An 18,182-nucleotide genomic window follows, 5' to 3' on the forward strand; every position below is an offset into this window, starting at 1 on the left:
TCTTTCCCCCATAAAAGAACCAGCTGAGAAATTTTCAGATCGATAAAATCGATCAGTACTTTATCAGTACAAAAGATCTGACTTAATATTATTTAGTTCATGTCTGTCTTTTTTTTCCCCTGAAGACCAAGAAAAAATAGAGAACAAATACACTTGAGACTAAAAAAACTTTAAAAATACAAGTAATAGGTCTGTGAGTCACTAAGGAGGAACTTTTCAAAAGCCATAATTTTGGCTTTTTAAAAAATAATTATGTATTGTAATTTCTGTATTCGGAAATCAGTGACTCAAACATTTCACTTAAATTGGAAAAATTAGGTGTTCTAACTCTTACGCTAAACAGGGAAATGAAAAGATTTGTTCTGATCATTTTGGATTATAAGATTAGAAGAAAAGCAAAAGCTGGAAAGCTCTTCATTTAAGCCAATTTTATACAGCAGAGCTTTGTTCAATAGCAAGTCAATTTTAAGATTTGCAGTTGTAACTCTGAGCTTTCTGGCTTTTATATCTTCTATTACTTCTATTGATTGAACAATTGATTTAATTTATTTATTTATTTATTTTTGTAAAGCATCTAAATCATTTAAAAGGTGTGCGGGAAATGCTGGGTAAAAATTTAAAAAAAAAATAAATCGAAGACCTTGAGTTCAATCTTGACAAAAGATAGTAAGTTAATTTTACAAAGAGAAAATCTTCACTTAACCCAAATAAACTTAACATGGCATTTTTCATTAGCCTTGTTAACCCCAGTAACTCCTTTGGAGTCATTGTACTATCTGTTTAAAGAGAAAATCCAGACAGTGTGTAAAGTTTTTGTGTAGAACTCTTTAAAAGTTTTCAGCGTGATACTCTGAACAGGGAATGTGTTTGGTGCCAATGTATGTTTCTTTAGTCTTTGCTAGTATATTTAATAGTTACCTGAGGTTGAAGAATAAACAACTGAGAACCATGCAATGAGCTTTTGAGTGTAATGGCCAGGTAAATAGTCATATGGGTGAACAGTTTTAGTCTCTTCAAGCCTTTCATAACCTTTGATGTACTAATGTCAGTGGATTTGTGTACAAAGCATATAATTGTTAATTCCATATTTCAGGTCTGGCTTCATGCACCCTATGAACTTCATCTGTCGTTATTTGAGCACTTCATAGAACTTCTCACTGAGTCCAGGTATGAGCCAATGCCAGCCTCGTAATGAGACTTACAGGATTAGGTAATATGTGGAGGATACTCCAATTTTAAATTCTACCTCCTTTCTTTTCTTTCTTCCAGTGAAGCAGCAAAGAACGCTAAATTAATGAGGGAATTCCAACTCATCCCAAGACTGCTTTTGACTCTTCGAGATATGTCTCTGTCCCAGCCTACTATTGCTGCTATAAGTAATGTGCTGAGCTTTCTGCTTCAAGGCTTCCCTAGCAGCTACGACTTGCTCCGGTAGCCCACACCTATGATAATTCTGGCTTTTTTGTTTTGATTATGTTGGTGATCTTGGTAAAAAATACATAATAGTAATACTGCTATGGAGTAAGTAATGTGTAATGCTCATGTACTGAATTTTTTCCTCTAAGAAGTAACTGAACTAGACTTAGGCAATAATTTTGTTACTGTCTTGATTTGCATATTAAATTCAGCTTGTATCTAAACAGGTATGACTGATTGATTAAACTGGCTTAATATTCTGCAGGTGAAAAGTGAAGGTGCTGCGTTGCAGCTCCCTTGTTCACCTGAAGCACTGAGCACTTCAGTACCATTGAATATTTCTTAAGATGGAGTATATTGATACTTCTGGTTAAAATGCAGCTTTGATTACTTTCCTATATGAAAGGTTTAATTCAAGATTTTTTTCTTAGTCACCACTGTATGGAAAAATATTTAAGGCTGTCAGATATAGTACTATTAATTTTGACTGATGAAAGTTAAATAATTGCAGTTCATATGTACTGGAGTATTTTAAATGCTTTTAAATGAGTTCAGCTCTTTGAAAACTTAATTTTTCTCATCTCCCATTTTATTATAATGGAAATGGATAAAATATTTCAGGGCTTGAGGGTTATCTGCAGACTTGTCTGCAAAGATATCATTAATTACTACACATTAATTTGTTTTTTGTCTAGTAACTTTAAATGGAGACCACTTTTCTCAATCTTTAGATATGGGAAAGTGGACGTTTTTGGGTATTGCCCTCTCACTACTATTATGGCTTTATATTTAAGGTGAATTACTGATAGATGAGAGTGCATCTGTCAGATCAAGGAATGATTTTTTTTTTTTCTTTCCTTTTCTGTACACATCAAGGTTTGGACAGTTCATCTCTTCCACTTTACCTACATTTGCAGTCTGTGAGAAGTTTGTGGTCATGGAAATAAACAATGAAGAAAAGCCTGACAGTGGTAAGTGGTGGCATGGCCTAGAATAAGTAGAAGAGAAATACTTTGTGATCTCCTCTGTGCTTAAATACTTAAAGTTTAGAAATAGTGTTGTTAGCAGTATTTTAATTTTCTTATAACCTGCCTGTCAGTTAGTTGCGGTACTTTAGCTTTCAGTATTGCGTGCAAGGCAGTGCAAAACCCATGTAGTCTTGTTTTGTTTTCTTTTATTTAACACTGCATGGCTTTGTTCCGCTTCCTTCACTTGCTCCTTTAAATCAGCTGTGCAGCTCTACTTTGTGAGGGGAGAGAAAAGACAAAATCAGATTAGTAGATGCATGTGCCCTCCAGGTGTGGTGGAAATAAAAGAATTAGCTATGACAGTCTAGTTTTTGTTTTTTTTTTTAGAGGGGAAAAAATAAAAAAGTATTTTGACTGTCCTCTAAGAATGCTTATATTGTATTGTTTTGAGACTATTTCTACCCTTGTTTTCCTAAAGAAAAAAGGCTTATGCAATTGTGGTCTTGATCAATCTCCCTCAACAGAAACGTATTAGCCATACAGTAGATGTCACCCATATAACTAGAAGGTGATGCCCAAACTTCCTATGTTTCTGCATCTCTTGGGAATATACTGCTGCACAGGGACAAGTGAGAGAGAAGTGTTTCTGCTTTACAGTTAGCTTTATTAGTCTGGTTTCCCAAAGAGCAAGGTTTAGGGAGTCTGCACATTCATCATTATCCCCCTGTGCCTTTCCCATTCTTTCTGAATACTCCTGCTTATTGCAGTCTCAAAGATGGTTAAATTTGAGCTTTTTAGTGAAAAAGAGGGAGTGGGTATTGGAGAGTCTCTACCTTCCAGGAGTGACTAGCTTAGGTAATTTGGACCACCTTAGTTTAGATTATTGTTTGAGAACCTGTGATTCGCTTTTACCCATTCTTCAAACTGGCCGAACTCTGTGTGACGGTGCTAATGGGGCACCAGGCATTTCTCAGCAGTGTACAGCAGGCTGCTTGTGCTTTAGCATGGCTTCCTTGTGACCTAAGTGGGATCAGGTTGCATTTGCTTATGTATGGAATTTATGAATAGCCTTCAAAATTTTGGAGTTCCAAAAGACTAATTTTTTTTTTATTTTTATTTTATTTTTTTTTTTAACTTGATGTTTAGGAACAGAGGATGATTTTGGAGGACTTGTTTCAGCTAATCTTATTCTACTGCGGAACAGGCTTTTAGATATCCTTCTGAAACTTCTATATACATCTAAAGAAAAGACAACTGTTAATTTGCAGTAAGTACCAAAAAACTTGAGATAGAGAAAGGATATAATTTTTTATTTCAAGGGGGAGAATTATACAGCCCCCATTTGGTTCACTAGTTGAATTACATAATTTTGTAGGAAGTATTGAATAATTTATGCTAATAATTCAGGTGTGACTGAATTAGGTTTGGGTATGCTAACAGAAATGGAATGCATGGTTACTGAGTTGTATGCTGTCAGTTGTGGCAGCAAGAATGATGATAGTACTAAGCAGATGCTGGTGTAACTAACACTACCTTTCAACTACTGCATTAACTGTTTTTTGTTTTGATTCTTTAAAAAAGAAAAATTAAAGACCATGGTTGACAGCATTAGAAGAAACTTATGCTTCAAGTTAGGAACAACAGAAGTAAAAATCATCGGGAGAGGAAAATACATAGTAGATCTGAAGGAGAGATTGCTTGCTTCTTATCGTTACTTTATGGGAAAAAATAGCGTTTATAAAATTGTTAATTTTAAAACTTTGAGGGACAGAGGATCACAAGTGAGTAGCTAACAGTGGGAACAAGTGTGGATGTTGATAACTTAAATTTTTTTCAGTTTTGTTATCTGGAGAGCCAGTTCTTTAAGCCTGTGCTTTCCTTGTGTGCTTCTTTGTGCTCTTCTCTCGTAACTTCATGTGTGGCTGTAGATAAAATAAAATCTGTCGAAAGAGAAAACGTGTTTAGAGAAGTGGGATAGTCGACTTTTCATCTGGTTAAGATCAAATGGCTTCAGTAGGGGTTATTGTTGACCATAGAATGCCCTGTAGTTCCTTGAAATTACATATGATGGAACATGATATTGTAGTTTAATGAGGCACTAGAGTCATATGGTGAGTTGGAGAAAAGACTTTGAAACACTGTCAAGTTAAACCTTGACAAAATATAACATTAGAGCAACTTCCCAGTAGGCTGTATTGAGCCTGGTGGAGGCATTTTGTGGATGTATGATGTATGTAGATTATGTAGTGATTGACTGAATGCTGGTTGACATACAACCCAACTAGTTTGATCTTTTCAGCAATGCTGCTTAAAAAAAAAAAAAAAGCTTGGGGGAAGACCATATTCTTTCAAATATTGCCTGGCAACTCTTCCTTAATAAAAAACAAGCAAACAATCAATCTTAATTTTTTAACAGCAATTTATTAAAAAGGCTTGTGAAAATTTTGTACCTACATACGACTCAACAAAAAGTATTTGGAAATTAAAATTTGTGACTATCATTTCCAGTTCAGCATTCCACATTTGTTATCGAAAGCAGCAACTGAAGAAATCTCGTGCAATGGAATAGTCCCAAGAGTTCTATTTAGTTTTCCCTTTCTGCTAAAGAAGTACACTCTAAGTGTTTGGTGAGCAGCATTTCTTGTGTAGCAAAGTTACCTAAGAATTCAGTTAACTCTTCAATAGATCTGAATTCTCTCTGAACTTGAAGAGAAACTTGTCTGAACTTGTCCTCCTGCCTGTAATGGAGGACACTGATTTTTGCTATCTAGTAGGAAACTAAATGATGTAAAATGTGACTTCTTTTTTTTTTTTTTTTTTTTCCTTTAATTAGGGCTTGTGAAGAACTGGTCAAGACACTGGGTTTTGATTGGATTATGATGTTTATGGAAGAACATCTGCATTCCACCACAGTCACAGCAGCTATGCGAATTCTTGTGGTCCTGTTGAGTAATCAGTCCATCCTTATCAAATTTAAGGAGGGTCTCAGTGGTGGAGGCTGGCTCGATCAGACAGATTCTGTCTTGACCAATAAGATTGGTACTGTGCTAGGTATGACATCTCCTCATGACTGAAGGGTTGTATGGGAGCACGTTTGTGTGTCCAGGCGGGGGTTATTGTATGAATACTGTCTGGCAGATGCATCCTTTCTGTTACTGTTGTCTGTGCTGCAATCAGATGCCTCTGCACTTCATTTTCTTACAACTAAGATTTCCTAGGCAAAGAGGAGCGGTTTTACAAAACTGCCCTTCAGTTGACATTATGCAGGTTTTATTGTAGTTCAGTATTACCTCATCATCTGTACAAAGCCTCTGCAGCTAATCAGTTTTTTCTGTTACCATCGTGATAAGGTTAAGTATGTCCCGTGGGCAGGCACTTCTGAGCTAGATACAAAGGTAGCATAGCATAGAACCTTATATACACAGATAATCAAGACTGACTAAAATGTACTTGTTTGTTTACTTATATTAGTTTGCACATCATGCAGTGTTATAACTGAGCTGCTTTGTCTAGTGAGTTCTGTGCCAATTAGATTTGCCAGTTTGAATTTTTGCTGTCTTGGGAATTTCTGTGTTCAGAAACAGTATCATCTCAGCCTTTCTTTTCCTCTCCCTATCCTGCATTCCTCTGCATGTACGCACACTCACACTCTCTCTTTTATTCTTTGCAAGCTCTCAAAGCCTCATTTATCCAGGTTATCAGACCTTTCTGTTACCTCATGTGGTCTAGAGTTCAGTGTGTAAGACTTTAGAGCTACAGAACCCATTCTGAGCATCTGTAAGCTGTCTGAAATGCATCTCCAAGTGTCTGAAGTAACAGATGTCAATTCTGTACAGACAGGTGTAGTGGTGATTTCCCATGGACCTGTATTTTTTTAGTCAGAGTAAGGTAGTACTTTTCAGATGAATGTCGCTTCAGACTCTGCTGCAAACTCATTGACATTAAATGGGGGTCTTTCACAAGCTTCAGTAGGCTTTAGATCAGATCAGGGCAGTGATATTAATAATACTTTCAACTTAATCCTTATTTCTAAAATGACTGTACAAGGAGCCACCTCTGTGTGTTGCAGAAGTAAATGGTCTGTTTCTGTACTAAAGATTTTTCCAAATAGGTTTATTATAAGGAACTAATTGTGAAGTGTTGTGGCATCATCCTATTTTAGGAAGAGAGTTTTTCCTGAAATGAAAATATCAAGTAATTTTTTTTGCCTTCTCTCTTTGAAATCTATCAAAGTATCTTATGGTATCTTGTAGTTTGTTTTGTTTTTGGGAGGGTTTTTTTGCATAAATAAAACTGTCTATTAAGTCTGTTTAAGTGGTTTCCCATAAAACATCCCTCAGGATATTCAACTTGGAACATAGGATGGATCTTTTTGTTATTAATGAATTAGGAAGGTTAAGGAAAACAGTTTTTCTGAAACCATACTACACGTGCAAACATTTACTGTTAACATATTATGACATCTGTTATTTGGCTAATTCTGATTAAGGTCCTGTATTTTACCTAAGAAACAGTTTTTGCACGTGCCTTAAAATATGAAAACCATTTCTGTTTTAGGGAATTGACTGTTGTTTATTCAATATCCACTTTAAATGTCCAATGACATAAAAATTTTCTTCAGTCACAAAGTCTTTCTAAATAAGAATTTGATTTACAATCACATTTGGAGAGCATTAGTAGAGTTTTCCTATTTTTCTTATTATAGTATCACTTTAATGGAATCCAAGCTAGACTGTGACCAAACAGATATTTTTAAACTTGTGTCTCATCAAATGATAGTGACAGATTATCTAATTTTCATACCCTGTGTTTTTTAATAAATTACAACACATTGGCTCAAAGATTTCTCCTGAAACCAAAGACGAGCCATTTTTGTTCAAGATTATTGATGGAATTCCTGTAACTTTGTAGCAAATATTTCATTGGTCTGATTCCTGGTAGATGTTTTCTGTTTAAAAAGTCAATTTCTGGTGGAGAGAATATCTGGATTAGAGCCTCAGGAAAACAACCTGATTTCTGGCAGTGTCAGAAGAATGACTGACTATCTGTGCTGATGTGGAGACTGAGCTGTCTTCCTGCTTCCTTTCTCACTTGAAAATAAGTGCTTCTGCTGTCTTTATGGCTTTTGGGTTTTTTTAATAGGAAAACAAAATACCTAGGTAGAAGTAGGGTCACAAAAGGTGAGTTTTGTGCCTCTGGCAGCACTTAAGATAAAATAAGAGCATTTAATACTTTGTGCCAGCTGATTAATAGTAATGAAACAGCTGAAACAAGATGCCCCGAGACGTCTTTGGAAACAAATTAGTCGCCCATTGACTTAAATTGGCAATGGGATTGCTGCTTGGTAATACAAATCTGTACTTGAGATTAGGGTGATGCTTCCCTCCCAGACAACAGATTATCTTTTTTCAGAAGCTTGAGTGTTTTAAAAGTCTGAAATTGTGGTCACAATCAGAAAAGGGATCTGTGTGTGTATGCAGTAGCATTAGGCAGTCTGTATGGAGCAGTGTCATCTATGTAGTACTGGAAGGCAATGATTTCCTTTTTTTATTGATTAAAACAATTAGACATCTGAAGCAGAGCTGTGTAATATGCGTGTCATGCTTTGCATGCACACATTCATTTTTTACAGCATTAATTTCTGAGGAGATACCCTCTTGAGTTCACCACTCGAGTAAGAGTGAGTTTCACAGGCATTTCCTTATTAACATTGTTGGCTTTTTGTATTTTTTTTTTTATCTTAGGGTTCAACGTTGGCAGGAGTGCTGGTGGTAGATCTACAGTTCGGGAGATTAACCGAGATGCTTGTCACTTCCCAGGCTTTCCTGTTCTGCAGTCCCTTCTCCCGAAGCACACTAATGTACCTGCACTCTATTTCCTCCTCATGGCCCTTTTCCTGCAGCAGCCAGTCACTGAACTGCCCGAAAACCTGCAGGTCAGTGCACCTGTCATCAGCAGCCGGTGTAATCAGGGTTGCCAGGTAGGGATTATCTAGTAAGATGTAAATGTAATTCTGTCTGTCATGAAAGAAAATAAATGGATTAACTAGGTCCCCTCCTTCTACTCTGCAGTTGACTCACAGTCACGATGTGGTGTTTAGTGCTGAGCTGTTTGGGGTGGGAGGACAAGGTGCTGTGGGAGTATGTGGAAGCCAGGCTGTTATGGCGTAGCTGTCACTGCTGTTTTTCTAGTCTGTTTTGGGGTCAAATGAGAAGCAGATCCCTGGTTCAAACTGTCATGGTGTGAGCATTGAAGGGAACATAATTTTTTGCTTGCTTTCTTTGTTGTGGGTTGGGGTTTTTTTGGGAAGCGGGGGGTGAGAAGTATTAAAGAGAATTCATGAGGTTACAGATGAAACAAGGTAGATTTTCTTTTCAAAAGTATCTGTGGTTTTGTGGGGAGGCATCTCAGTTGTTGATGGAAAACATTTATTCTTATTCTGAACAGGTTGATTTTGGACTTGTTTGAACTGTATGTAAATTAGTAGATATTAGATGGTCTACAACAGAGACCTAGGAAGCTTTATTATAGTGCTTTATGGAGAAAAGCTACACACCAGATAGACAAAGAGCCTGTTTAGAATGGATGCAGTGCTAATGTTCATTTATCAGTGGGAAATGGAAAGTAAAAATTTCAGACTGGAAAGTACTCTTCCTGCTTGTCCTCTCAAGAGGAATACTTGACAGCACATTGAGCACTGTGCTACAGTGAAGTAGAGGCATGAAGCTCACCTCCTGCTTACATCATTGAAGTACAGCACTGTTAAATAGAATCTAAATTCAACTACTTCAGATATTTAGCAGTAGCACTCTGAATGCTAGAGGTGGACACTTCCTCCTTTTTTATTTTTTAATTGATTTAATTTTTTGGACCTGCTGGAAAATGCAACTTGATTTGTTTTGTTCATTTTTTTTTCCTGTGTGATACTGTGTGGATTTGTTTTGTTCATTTTTTTTTTTCCTGTGTGATACTGTGTGGATTTTACTGCTAGATGTGAGTGAAGTAAACGGAGGTGGTCGTGCAGCACTTGTGCTGCCAGGTGTCTTGTTTCAAAACACTTAAGTACTTTGAGAAGGTGACAGTTGCAGTTACGTTAGTCCATGGTTAGAAGGAATTTCCTTTAGTGACACGTGACCTTCATATGAAGCTTTTGCAGATAGTTTGGAGGGTGTGAAACAACTAATTTCTTAGATATTGCCAAATGAGCATATTGTAGGTATAATAAAAAGCAGTATCAAAATGCACAGGAGAAAGGGATTACTTCATTTTTCTTTCTTCTCTTTCTCCTCTTACAGTTTGATTTAGACTCTATTTGGACATTCATATTTGGAGTTCCTGCTTCCTGTGGCACTGTTACCTCTTCAATACATAGTGTTTGCACAGAAGCTGCCTTCTTGTTACTGGGAATGCTGAGGAGCATGCTGAATTCTGTAAGCATAAAAAAATTTGCTCATATTTGAATATTCAGAATTGTTCAAGATTACAGTGTGGTGAAAAGCCAAATTAGGAAAGTTGGGGTTTTGTTAGTATCATGATAAACCCCGCAGTGAGTTAGGCTTATAATACTTGGGTGAAACCATCATTGTCAGTGGGTTATTCCATTTCACTTTATTTTTCAATATCTGTAGAAATATTAAGTGGCCACAAAATTAATGCTTCTTTTTTACAAAAAGGCTGGGCTTTGTGTTTTGCTGCAATTAAAACAAAACAAGAAAGCAGAAGGATAAAATGCCCTTGGCAGAGGTGGTTGAGTTTTTTTCCTGATTAACATCATGGGGGAGTGTTTGAGACTCTATATCCCATCTGCTCAGAGCTACGCAAGTTGCAGATTTTGTGCGTGAACCTTACACATGCAGAGAAGTCCCCTGACTATTAATAGCCACATGCAGGAGGAAATTAATTTACTGCCAGAAAAATGTGTCATCTTCTCATCTTTGAATCTAATGTCGAGTAGTACAAGTTCATTTCTCAGTGGGAAAATTCTGCATTTCCTTGGAGCCAGAGTGTGTTACCTGCTGAAAATTATCTCGTGAAATGTTTGAAACGCAGCACCTGTTCGGTTGTTGCCTATTTGGTCGTCATGTGTTTGTGATAGGCTCTGAGAAGCACTGATTGCATGTCTCTCCCATGTTAACATGTTCAGAAGTGTCTTCTGGATGTGTGTGCTGGTTATGTGTTTGTGACCTGCTGCAATACACGTTCCTGTTGCCACGTGTTCTGTCTATTGCTTGTTGACCTGTTCTGTTATGTGTTTGGTCCTCACCTGTTTGGACACATCTGTGACAGGCTCAGAGATATGTGCTGTCTTTTGCCTTGTTGTCTTGTGCTGTGTCATCAGATGTACGTTCAAATGTGCCATTTCATTTTGGGTTGACATGAGTCAGGTCATGTTTACCAACATGTTTTGAATCATTACATGTTAGGACACATGCTTTGTCTTATGGTCAGTCATGTTGTAAACATGGTCAGTCTCCTGTTTGTGACATGCTCAAGCGCATGCTCAGCCATAGGTTGCTGTCATGTGTCAGGCTCCCATATGTTATTGCTGTGGGTTTATCACATGTTCAGTCATATGTCTGGTTACATTTCATCATATGGTTGCAACTTGTTCCAGCCTGTTTTATCGTGATGACATGTCCTGTTACGTTTGTCATGTTCAGCTACATGTTTCTCATGCATTTATGATATGGTGACATGCTGCTGTGTGTTCAGTCACATGTTTGTGATGGCTTGGACACATGTTCTGTTGTCACCTGTTGCAGGCACATGGTTTGGACATGTGATTTATGTGTTTGTTAGAAGTTGGTGGCTTGTTCGATTGTCACACATTCTGTAGGCAAGATTAGCCATGTGTTTGGTCAGGTGTTCATTGTGTGGTGACATGCTCTGACACATGTTCTGTCACATTGGGTCAGGTTTGTCACATGTTGGTTATGGGCTTGAACACACTTTCTGTCTCTTGTTTGATCAGATACAAGGTCACATCTTTGGACACCATGTCTTCAGTCATATGTTCTAGACACATGTTTGGTCCTGTGTTCTGACAAGTGCTCCAACACACATTTGACATGTTTGGGCTGTGGTTTTTTTCACTCTTGGTCATATACTTGGCTGTGTGTTCAGTCACTTATTTCTGCTCTGCTTGAACAGCTGTTGGTCACATTTGGCCTATGATCACGTGTTTCTTTGCATGTTTGACAATGTGTTTGATTGCATATTTGACCCTACAACTCCTCTTCCTGTAGCTCCTTTCTGAAATGAGCAGTCTTCGATTAGTGCCATCTGTGCTAATGTGCTGTTTGTTTTTCAACCCAGCCTTGGCAGTCGGAGGAAGAAGGCTCTTGGCTTCGAGAATATCCAGTAACCTTGATGCAGTTCTTTCGATATTTGTATCATAACGTGCCGGACCTCATTTCCTTGTGGATGAGTCCAGAGTTCCTGTGTGCGCTGGCAGCAACAGTGTTTCCTTTCAACATACGACCTTACTCTGAGATGGTAGGAAATCCAACTAGCTAGCTGTTTTTTTTTCTCTCCTGAATGTTAACCTTTGAGGATTATCAATTAACAGTCATACAAAGGTAGAGCTCTGCTTACGCTGCACAAGGTTGTTGTTGTAAAGGCTGAGCTGGATGTTTTGTACTTGGATTTTGGAAATGAGGGAAGTGCATGGTCAACTGAAGGGCAGTTGCTGTGCGGTGGCATCTGAAACTTCATTTTAGGGAAACATGCACGGTTTATTTGATTTCTGGTGAATCAGTTTTTTCACTCATATGAACAATGTGAGCTCAGATTTACAGAAGCAAAAGACACTGCTTCAGTCTATGCTTTCAGCCCTCTGCTCTGGAGGATGTGATAAAATCTAAAACTTTTTTTTCATCACACTTCCCACTTCCTCTTTTGTGGCTTAACCACAGGACAGTGTTCTTGTATTACCTAGAACTACGGAGTTCAAGAGTTCAGGAGAGGTTGTGAATTCAACTTTGCTTGCATTACCACCTGAAGTATTCCTTGAGCTAAGCATCATTTATAAATGATACTGCTTCTAGAATGTGAATGGAAAGGAAACAAACAGTTATTGCTAGCCAAGGTCTAAAAATAATTTTACTAAAAACATGGAAGGATAATTAGGCTACAAATTGGCAAATGCTAGAACTAGGGAGGGTATGATAAAATACTTCAGGAAATACTGACTGGTGGCATACTATCTTTTTGTTGTCAATAGAAATGAGAGATCAGTTTTTAAAGGTGTGTGCTGATGAGTCTCTCATAGTTGATTTTGCTTTTTAGTTTAACTTGCACTTGAATTATATACTAGGAGCTCTCTCTCAAAAAAAAGTGCCACTTACGAACTAGCAATGCTGATTTGGTTTTCACCTGTGTAGAGTTTTCAGAGGAGCCATGTGTCTCTGAGCAGGTTTTACTTTACTAGGTCCCTCAAAACTTTGTGTAGCTGACTGACAATTTGAGCTCTTTGCTCTTTGGGGGCTGTCTTGACTCCAAATCACTTTGCTCCTCCAGCATTTCCCTCTGCCTGAATGTGCAGAACTAATCAATCCCTTGTGAAGGAGATGAATAGCAGCCAGATTCCCACAACAGAATGCTGTAGCCCAAATTCAGCCTTGAGAGATTGCTGTTAAAAACAGAAGGACTGTGCTTTCAGGCTTCTCTTCATTTTTTGGGAAAGCTCTTCTACTGAAGCAGACCAAATGTTCAGAACGTTTGGTTACTTCACACGTAAGCTGGTGATGTGATAAACCTGTTGAGAGAAATCATATTGTCTCCTCTTGCATTTGGAGGAGAGCATTAGATAAAAAGTCTTTTAGATTTGACAGCTTTCATTGCTGTTTGCCCTTCTGTTACAGTCCTCCTTAAGAGCTAGTCCCACCAAAGGTTCTTGTTCGTCAGAAAGAGAGAAGCTGTGGAGACTGTTTTTTCTTTTTTAAGAGATTTTGGGAAACTGGCTTTCCCATAACTGCACTCTAATGGTATTGCATTAAGAAAAGAAAAGGCTTTGTTCCTTTTTTGTTTTCTGTCACGTAAGCTTGATAGCCTTTCTTTAGTTGGCTTCTGTATTTTAACTGCTTTTGTTAATTTTTTCAAAACTCTCTTTTTTTTTTTTTTTTTTTTTTTGCAATGAGAAAATTTATTTTTGCAAAGTGTCTAGAAATTGCCAAGTACTCCGTGTTGGCAAGTGAATATGAAATGTGATCTCTAGCTCACATAACTCATGCCGCTCTTAACTGATTACTGTTTGCTTTGGGAATACAAAAGTAGAATTTGGATATTTCTCCTGTTCTGTATTAGGGAACTGATCCTGAATGTAATAATCTTGTGAAAAGACTTTTTAAGAAGCAAAATGTGAAGTGAATAACCGCAGAAAGACAAGTAAAGAATAGAGTAGCAAACAGACTGCTGCTAATCTGCTGATCTCTAGAGTTTTAACTTGCTGTTTTTCACAGGTCACTGATCTTGATGATGAAGTTGGGTCCCCAGCTGAAGAGTTTAAAGCCTTTGCAGCTGATTCTGGCATGAACAGGAGCCAATCAGAATACTGCAACGTTGGCACCAAGACGTACCTAACCAACCATCCTGCCAAGAAGTTTGTGTTTGACTTCATGCGTGTGATGATAATTGATAACTTATGTCTCACACCAGCGAGCAAACAGACTCCACTGGTAGATCTTCTGCTAGAGGTACAGTTTCTTTGGGTTTTGTATTCTGTTTTGTTTATATTATTTGAACTTATTGTGACACTTCATTCCCTAAAATGTTTTCCTGTACTTACCTTTCAAAGTTAGAAGAGCGATGGCCTGGGATTCAGTAGAATCCTGGAAATTTTCATGAAATAAGAGGAGGAAAAAAAAATAAAGGAACACCAGTGTCTCACAAATAGTAGTTTGCTCACCTTTCTTTAACAGCTTGGCAAAGCTAAGCAAACTAATGCAGAGCATTTATCTCAGCCTTCCTTTGAGAATGTTTTCTGGACTTCCCTGTTTGTCACCCTGCAGCATTTGTGTATACTGGTGATGATTTTGGGTGCATCCTGGTTACCTGGCATTTTTCTTGCTGTGCTGTTCTCCCCTCCACACCACAGCCCTACTACTCCTTTTGTTTGTGGGCTCCTTAACTTTCATTTGGCCAGTCAGATGGCTCTGTTAGTCGCTGAGCATGTCTTGTCAATGTTTTATTTCTACTTTGTGCTCACTTTTGACCAGTCATAATCTTGTTTTGGCCTTTTAGCCAATACCTCCTTTTATCTGGAAACAGGTAATGGATCACAACGCTAGATGTCCAACAGTGCAGCATGAGAAGTTGTAGCTTTCTTCAAGTTTTATTTTTGTGGAATATAATTAATTTGTAAAATACCTTTCAGACCATGACATCTCTATTGGTTTTGTTGAAAATATGAAATCCCTGCGAATCCCTGCAGAACTATTAAGGCTTCTGTTTTATTCATATTAGATAAAAAGAAGTGGCAGACATATGGTGCCATATGCTATAAAAATTCACAAAATAACTTTGTTATCTTTCTGTAAATTATCTTTTCAAGTTTGTGACACCTGCAGAAAGCATCCTTCTGTTAATGGTGAGGCAGGAAACGAGGGTTTCAGTTACTGTTTAACTTGCCCACACCTTCTTCAGACAATGTATTTTGAAACCTTCAGTTCATGTCAATTCACATTCTCCCTTGACCTGCCTATTTGTTACCTTGTCTATGTGTTGCTGAGTCTCCCTGATTTTTTTGATAGCTCCAGTAATTTTTGATGTACTTGTATATTTTGTAATGAATTTCCTGGGGCAGTTGGGCATCTCTTTGCTCTTTGTCACAAAGCCAAAAATGGATTGTCAAGAGATGCAGTTATTTGCAAACATCAGGAAGCATTTTTGAGACCATGTTCAATTGGTTGCAGTTGCTTCACTGCTGTTTTAATCTGTTATCACTCATCAGTGTTGATTACTGGTCCCTTAGCATAAACAGATGACTAGATATGTACACGCTGCTAAACTGTTACAGGGCAAGACAAACCAGGTTCACTTCAGGTTGCTTTCTAGGACTGTGTAAGTGGATCATTCAGTTAGGTAAGATTACGTATGCACTGAACAACACAAGATGATAAAGTGGTTTTCCCCTTTAAGTGCCAAGGAAATTAGAAAGGCTTAGCACATATATCTATTATATGACTATACCAAGGCTGCTGTAGTAATATGCAGAATCCCACACAGAAATTATGATCAACTTACATGTTTGATCTGTCCTATCTACTCTTTTTTTACTGAAGGAGGTGACTATGTGAACTGAGGAGATCACAGTTTAACCATGCACCTTTTGGGAATGTGGTCTTTTCTTGGCAGAAGAAAAATTTACTGGATTTAAATAGGATTAATGCCTACTCTGTAAGACTGCATATAGCCAATGTATACTCAACATGCATTCTTAAATGTTTAGATAAAGCCAAGACTTTTTACTTGAGATAGAATGTCAAGAGGAAAAAAAGATAGTTTACAAGAGCTGAGAAAAGAGAAATACACCTAGAACACCCTTCACCTCCCCCTTTTTGCTTGCTCAGAGTTATTAATTATCTTAACATTGTATTTTTTTAATCAGGCTTCCCCTGAAAGATCAACACGAACACAGCAGAAGGAGTTTCAGACATATGTTTTGGATGGAGTCATGGACCACTTACTTGCAGCTGATGTTTTATTGGGTAATGTTTAATTATCAATCTGTTGATTTGAGCAAAAGGTTTTGATTATATAACTTTTATTAGTATCCTTTTTTATTACAACTTAAATGTCTTTATCTTTTTTTTTTTTTCTTGGCCTTGCCTTTCCTTTGATGTGTAAATGGTATTGCTGTGCTTGCATGTTCCCTCGCTATCTCAGTTGTGCCAAAGCTGTAAAATAGGTTGTTAAAAATATATATATGGGTTGAGTCTTTTGGATATGTAAGCCAGGAAAATTGCAAACACATCAAAAAGAACTGAAACTGGATCTTGGATCATGTCTCTTGTCCTTCTTGCCTTGGTGGGGGATCTGGAGCTTTTGTCAATTTATCATGGGTGGGACTTTGGTTTTTAAAAGTTAGCTTTGTTTCCGTTTCCTCCTACTGTAGTTTTATTATGAATGCACCACCTGAGAAAAAGCCTCAGGGATTAGCATTCCATTGATCCACTTAATAAATGGACAGGAAGAGAATTAGAAACTTGTAACCTGGATGTCAGTATGGTGGTCTGTCCCACCAGAGCATGGGTTTAGATGATTGTGAAGTGGCCTGTAGGAGTATCGCTGCTCAGGTGTCCAATCAGACTTCATGGTCGCCTGCTGATCTGCCTAGGAGCTCTTGGTCTGCTTTATCTCCATCCTAGATGTCAGGGCACAGTATGCATTTCTATTCAAATGTGCTTGGAAGGCTCCTTCTTTCTTGCCACAGCAATGATTTGTCTTTCTCTGGGTGCAGTGCATTAACAAAATAAGTCCAGAATCAAGTTACATGAAGGTTTGGGTCACGTTCTTAGAACAGCTGCCTGCCCTTAAAAGTACTTCTGTGTGGCTGGAGCAGGATGTTGGTTTTCCCAGGCATTCCTTCTTCAGGGTTTTGCCAGCTTCTTCCAGGTGCAGTGCTAGCAGTCGCTTTACGTGCAGATAGGGCAGCAAGTGAATAAATGTAGGTGAACTTCCAGCAAAATCAGTGTCACTGATTTTTTTTTTTCTTTTTTTTAATGGAAGCACTTGCACTTTTCAAGCTTCTTTTAATATAACCGTACTGACATTTATGTACATGCAGACACATGCAGCTGATGCCCATTGACAGTTTTATTGAACCAAGCACAGTGAGGGAGAAGTGATGCCAGCTGATACCACTTGTCATCTCAAGGTGTTTAAAAAGGTTCTTTTCTTTTTGCAAAAGCAAAAATAGAATTTAAAAAAAGCTACTGGTGTTTCTGCACACATGTAGCTCCAATTGAAAAGGAGGACCCTACATAAATATGATGCCTCAGGATCACAGGAGCACCATTTCTTCTGGACTCTTCCCTCCCTGTGTTCCCCCCCCCATTTTGGCCTTCGTCACTGTCAATTTCAAATGTTCACTTACCATCAGAGTTCATTGTAGGGGAGTCTTGAGGTTTTAGCTTTTTATTTGATGGAGTCTTTTCCTCTTTTTCAGAAGTCTAGAAAACACAGGCTAATCGGAATGTGTTTATGCAGATGTGGGTTTTAGATAAATGAAGAAAACTTTGGGGTTTTTTTGTTACCTAGGTGAAGATGCATCTCTGCCTATAACGAGTGGAGGAAGCTACCAAGTGCTGGTGAACAATGTATTTTATTTTACACAGCGTGTGGTAGATAAGCTTTGGCAGGGCATGTTCAACAAAGAATCCAAACTTCTTGTGGACTTCATAATCCAGCTCATTGCACAGGTAAAAATGTTCTTCTATTAGCCTACTCGGGAAAACATTTTTGCAGGTTACATGAAAATCCATGGACTGATGTCACTAAGCAAGCTACTAGTGACACATGTCAGGCCAGCATAGACTTATGCTTTTCTTCTGCAGGCTTCCTCTCTTATTACTGAGTTTCCCTAGCACGTCTTGTCGGTCTGAAGTGCTTTAATAGGGAGCAGTTGAGTAAAAACTGCTTTCAGATCCCAAAACAAACAACAACATTTACTTTGCATGAATTTTGGGAACCTTCCATGACAATTTTGGGAAGCTTCCTCATGCACTTTTATTGGAGATTGGTAGAAGACTTTTGCTGTTAGAAATCAACAGTGTCTTTCTAGATATTAAAATTATAAGT

The 18,182-nt window shown here is 37.9% G+C and overlaps 1 protein-coding gene across 1 annotated transcript in view; it reads left to right on the forward strand.

Moving 5' to 3' along the window:
- The window catches only part of WDFY3 (WD repeat and FYVE domain containing 3), a gene marked incomplete at its 3' end in the record, with an annotated part of 84,341 nt that extends 66,538 nt beyond the window's left edge, over positions 1-17,803 (forward strand). The window contains exons 25-36 of the mRNA XM_029085294.1: positions 1,094-1,167; positions 1,270-1,431; positions 2,293-2,387; positions 3,531-3,651; positions 5,218-5,435; positions 8,129-8,364; positions 9,680-9,814; positions 11,700-11,879; positions 13,331-13,369; positions 13,844-14,077; positions 15,991-16,090; positions 17,643-17,803. Of these exons, the coding sequence (XP_028941127.1) occupies positions 1,094-1,167; positions 1,270-1,431; positions 2,293-2,387; positions 3,531-3,651; positions 5,218-5,435; positions 8,129-8,364; positions 9,680-9,814; positions 11,700-11,879; positions 13,331-13,369; positions 13,844-14,077; positions 15,991-16,090; positions 17,643-17,803 (1,755 nt within the window). The remainder of the gene's footprint in view (positions 1-1,093; positions 1,168-1,269; positions 1,432-2,292; positions 2,388-3,530; positions 3,652-5,217; positions 5,436-8,128; positions 8,365-9,679; positions 9,815-11,699; positions 11,880-13,330; positions 13,370-13,843; positions 14,078-15,990; positions 16,091-17,642) is intronic.
- Positions 17,804-18,182: the final 379 nt, after the last annotated feature.

The sequence above is a fragment of the Antrostomus carolinensis genome, unplaced genomic scaffold (genome assembly GCF_000700745.2).
Source record: "Antrostomus carolinensis isolate BGI_N321 unplaced genomic scaffold, ASM70074v2 scaffold9986, whole genome shotgun sequence".
Taxonomy (NCBI): Eukaryota; Metazoa; Chordata; class Aves; order Caprimulgiformes; family Caprimulgidae; genus Antrostomus; species Antrostomus carolinensis.